This window comes from Mus pahari, chromosome 23, assembly GCF_900095145.1.
Source record: "Mus pahari chromosome 23, PAHARI_EIJ_v1.1, whole genome shotgun sequence".
In the NCBI taxonomy this organism is placed as follows: Eukaryota; Metazoa; Chordata; class Mammalia; order Rodentia; family Muridae; genus Mus; species Mus pahari.
In genome coordinates, this window is record NC_034612.1 from 4,938,410 (window position 1) to 4,943,625 (window position 5,216).

The 5,216-nt window shown below is 43.9% G+C and overlaps 1 protein-coding gene across 1 annotated transcript in view; it reads left to right on the plus strand.

The window, feature by feature from the left end:
- Window positions 1-5,216, plus strand: part of Sppl3 (signal peptide peptidase like 3) — an 83,080-nt gene that overhangs the window by 48,650 nt on the left and 29,214 nt on the right. The window contains exon 2 of the mRNA XM_021186741.2: window positions 1,670-1,747. Within this exon, the coding sequence (XP_021042400.1) occupies window positions 1,670-1,747 (78 nt within the window). The remainder of the gene's footprint in view (window positions 1-1,669; window positions 1,748-5,216) is intronic.

The window sequence follows — 5,216 nt, forward strand, 5'->3', positions numbered from 1 at the left end:
CCTTCACTTTATAAGGTGACATGGTTCCCCTTCACTTTATAAGGTGACATGGTTCCCCTTCACTTTACAGCTGGTACCGCATATAAGCGAGTAGGTCAGAACGGGATAGCTGTCCCCTCAGGGGACCAGGAGAGGATGGAAGGAGAAAATACTAAGAGAGACAACTAGAATTGGGGGTTCATCTCTGGGATGAGCTAGACATCTATAGTGCAGCAGGAACCCCCAGAATGAACAAATGTGACTCTAGCTAAGACTTCTCATAACAGGGGATATCGAGCCGGAACTGGCCAGCTTCTGTAACTATGCAAGACAACGTCCAGTTGAGGGATTGGGACACCAGCTGAGCCACAAAACCTTTGACCTACAATGTATCCTGCTTACAAGATGTGCTGGGGTTAAAGGAGAACAGAACTTGTGAGAGTGGCCAAAAACTGTATGGTCTAACTAGAGACTCATGCCTGCCACGAGGGAAAGCCCATACCCAACACTACCTTGAGGGCCAGGAACCATCTGCCCAGAGACGTAGGATAGACCCAAACAGACGGGCAGTTAAACAGTGATGTCGGTGAAGTGATTCTTCATACACAGGAGCCTAATATATTTGTCATCAAACGGGCTTTATCCAGCAGCTGTTGGAAACAGATGCAGGGATCCACAGCCAAACATCAGGTGGGGAGGGGGAGGGGAGGGGTCATAGGATTCCACAAGAAAACCCACAGAACCAACTAACCTAGGCTCATAGGTGCTCATAGAGACTGAACTGACAACTAAGTAGCCTACGTAGGACTGACGTGGGCCGCTGCATAAGTTAGTGTTGTGTAGCTCATTCTGCTGGTGAGAACTACAACAGTGGGAGCAAGGCTGTCTCTGACTTGCCTGCTTTTGATAGCCATGGAGGCCTATTCTATCTCTTCTGAAAAGAGACAGGAGTGGATTGGGAGGAAAAAGTGCATTCAGGATGTAATGTATGGGAGAAGAATAAATAACATAGTAAATAAAAATAAAGTAAGAATGTTTGTTTTGCCCAGGACCGGTGATTTGTGAGTTCCTGGAGATGCTTGAGAACAAGGTTTTGAGTAGTTGAGTGTGGGAGCCAGGGCATCAGTGGGAGTGGAGTTGAGGGTGTGGTGTTGCAGGACAGCCATTCCTCCAGGTCCAGGCCATAAGAGAGGTGGCTAGCAGGAAGAAGACAGTTTCTTTAGACAGTCATGTATAAAACCTAGTTTTAGACCCTCCTTACCACATCCAGATGGAGATAATCAGTAGACTTCAGACACAAGAAAAGGAGTGGGTGAGAGAGGTGTGTTCACTATTAAATCCAGCCAACAACGTGCCTCTCATTATTCACTGTCAGCTCAGAAAACGTTAAGCCCAGAAGTGTGTTTTCACTGGGGTAGGTTCAAGTTGGTAGCGGATGTTACAGGCCTATGTAAAATGTGATTTTGTGTGAGTGTGTGTAATGGGGGTGACTTTTTACACCATATTTCCATCCTAGGAAGTTAGCTCTCTATGGAGCTGTCGGTGTACTGTTTGTTAATCTAGAATGCCTCATTTTAGGAATGTTATTTTCACTAATGCTGATGTACATCTCAGTTCTTAAAGGCAGGGCCTGTGAACGCCTTGAGAATCTGCTGCCTGTAATTTAATGTCTGTCCTTTTATTTCTCTAGGGCCTATTCCCTGGTGGACTCCAGTCAAGTGTCGACATTTCTGATATCCATTCTTCTTATAGTCTATGGTAGTTTCAGGTAAGACATTCCTCGTGGGCTGTGTTCGGTTGCAGATAAAGGAAGCATTGCTCTGTGGAGAGAAATGGGTTTATCAGGAATTGAGTTTGAGAGGGTAACTCTAATATGTGTTCTTTGGTTGACTGCTGCTAAACATGTCTTAGTTTTGCTTATGACTTTAGCATATTAATGCAAACATACAAACACTGATTAAAACTGGGTCTGTAGCCAGGCAATGATGGTGCACGCCTTTAATCCCAGCACTTGGGAGGCAGAGGCAGGCAGATTTCTGAGTTTGAGGCCAGCCTGGTCTACAGAGTGAGTTCCAGGACAGCCATGGCTACACAGAGAAACCCTATCTGGAGAAACCAAACCAACCAAACAAATAAAACCCACTAGGTGTGGAACTAGTGACTGAGCTGAGGAGCAGAGTTCATCTGGGAGGCTGTGGGGAGTGCTGACTGATGGCAGTTCTGCTCTCACAGGGATGGATCACACATTTAATCAAAGGCAGCTCAGAACACAATAAATGAATACATGCTGCAAAATGAATGATAAATAGTAGGGGTTGGAGAGATGGCTCAGTGGTTAAGAGTGCTCTTCTGGAGGTCTTGAGTTCAAATCCCAGCAACCACATGGTGGCTCACAACCATCTGTAATGACATCTGACGCCCTCTCCTGGTGTGTCTGAAGACAGCTACAGTGTACTTAACATATAAAAATAAATAATAAAGCTTAAAAAAAAACAATGAATAAGAATGATAAATAGTAAATGTAATTTTCTTTCTCTAACTCTAAATCAAAGTGTAGTCATCAGCCTTGAATAGACAGAGAAGGATTAAGTAAACCAGAGTGCAGCTGTGCTCGGGGACCTTCCTAGTCCCGAAAGACCTCTTCACAAACAGTGATTTTATAGAAATCAACTTTGCTTACCACAAAAGCATTGACATAGGTTAATCCATACAAATTGCTGATAAGAGACTTTTTGAGTGTCAGAAAACATTTCATGTGACTCACCTGTCACCAGAGTTGAATGTGATAACATTCCAAATGTCCCCTGTTGCCCTTGGATCTTGGAGCCAGGATCCTGATGAGTACATACATGTCCTAGGCCTCATCTGGGTGGCTAGAAAGACAACAAAGACGCTGGACAGATGCCCTTTCCATCTCATCTGCGTTGAAGGGGCTGCAGTGGTTGGTTGTGTGACTCAGGTCATTGTGTGGCTGACAGTGAAAGTGAAGGCTGCAGGCTGGAAAGATAGCTGGGCAGCCTAGGCAGCCATTGTAAACCAGCTCCAAGGGGACCAGCACCCTTCTCTGGCCTCTGGGGGCACCAGCACACATCATACAGTCTCAAAAACACCACAGATATAGCACACAAAACTTAAAAATAGAAGTGAAGACTGCTTGAGAATTTTTAAAGTAAGAACTGGAATGATAAATGTGTCAGCAAAAGGATTTTGAACTATGTGGTATGTCTGGATTTTCATAAATATTTTGTAAAATCACAAACTTACAGCTTTTTATCCCAATCATTGGAGAAGAAAGTATATTGGTATAATATGTATACTGATTAAAATTTTAATCACAAAGATGTCTACAGCAAGCCCAAGGTTGTTCTGCTGGGTTGGCTGTGGTTTGGTGTGGTTGTTGTGTCAACATGAGCCCGAGTCCTCTGGGAAGCAAGGAGGCTCTCTTAGGAGAGTCTCCCATCAGATGGCATAGAGGCAAGGCTGTAAGAGCAAACTCCTGGTAGATGGTTGGTGGGGGAGGGTCCAGCCTTCTAGGCCAGTGCCAGGCCAGGCAGGCAGGTGGGCGGGCAGGTGGTCCAGTGGTGTCCTGGGCTGTATAAGAAGAGAACATAAGCAAGCCAGCAAGCAGTGCCTCCCCGTGCCTGTGGTTCAGGGCCCTGGCCCTGACTTCCCTCAGTGGTGGCTGTGATAAGGAGGAGCAAACCACACAAACCCTTCCCTTCTCTGAGTTACTTTTGGTTGTGGGTTTTTTCCAACAAAGTAAAATAGGACACAATTGTTATTTATCTTGAGATGGAGTCTCCCTAACATAGCCCTGGGAACTGTCCTGGAACTCACATGTAGATCAAGCTGGCTTCAAATTCATGGAGCTCCTCCTGCCTCTGCTTCCTGAATACTTGTATCACTATGCCTAGTTTGGGACACATTTCAAAACCACTTCTAAGAAACTAGGGCAACTAGAACCTTACCAAAGTGATCAATATTTTGTATTTCTACCCCTAATATTTTATCTTTTTCCCACTGATAAATTTTAAAAAGATTTGTAATGAAAAAACATAGCCATTTTTAGAATTACAACTCACACCGCTTTCATTTGTGGAAACTGACCTTACATACATTTAGAAAGATAGGATCCTTTTTATGTACTGAATTTTTTTCCCACACAATACCCAATTATTTTCTGTAGTCATCTTTTTTTGGGGGGGTGGGGGGGTTCGAGACAGGGTTTCTCTGTGTAGCCATGGCTGTCCTGGAACTCACTCTGTAGACCAGGCTGGCCTCAAACTCAGAAATCCGCCTGCCTCTGCCTCCCAAGTGCTGGGATTAAAGGCGTGAGCCACCACGCCTGGCTCTTCTGTAGTCATCTTATTAGGGTTTAGTAATTTTGGGCTTCTTACTCTCTGATTTTGTCAAAGATGTGAGTTAACCTTTTATTTTCTCTCTTATTGAACTCTCTCTCTTCTTAAGTTGAACATTTAGGGCCAGCAGATAAAAGCGTCTGTTGCACCAGCCTGGAAACACAGTCAGATCCCTGAGACACGTGTAAAAGTGGGAAGAGACCCAGCTGTGCAGAGCTGCCCTCTGATCTCACATACACATAAGCATCCCTGCCCCCAGTGCCTGGCTATCGTCTACCCTCCCTCCCTCCATCTCCCCTGAAATTAATTTGTTTTAAAGATAAACATTTAAAGTTGAAATATTTAACTAGTTTCTTTCTACCATATGCTGCCATATTATTTCGAGATAATTGCACCAGTTTAGTTTTGTACAGATTTTAACAGAGTAACATAGAGTTATCCTATAGGTGGGCCTCCTGGTTAACATCGAGGAGACTGGAGCCTAGCCCCACCCAGCTGCACAGCTTGTTGCATCAGAGTTTGGATTGGAGTGGCTAAGCTGCTGCTCCTGTGTGTGATGTCTTTACACTTGAATGCATTTTCTGTAGGAAGTAAATCATGGTGCCTTTGGTTACACTTTAAGTTGGACTAAGTGGGTAATCTCTCTTCTAAGTAAAATGTGTTACTTCTTTATTTACTAGAACTCAGCTTTAACACTATCTAACACATGTAGGCTTTTCTCTGTGCTGAGAGTTTCTTGTTCTGGATTGGTTGAAAGTCCTTTTTTTTTTTTTTAAAAAGATTCATTTATTTATTTATTTATTTATTATATGTAAGTACACTGTAGCTGTCTTCAGACACTCCAGAAGAGGGAGTCAGATCTCGTTACGGATGGTTGTG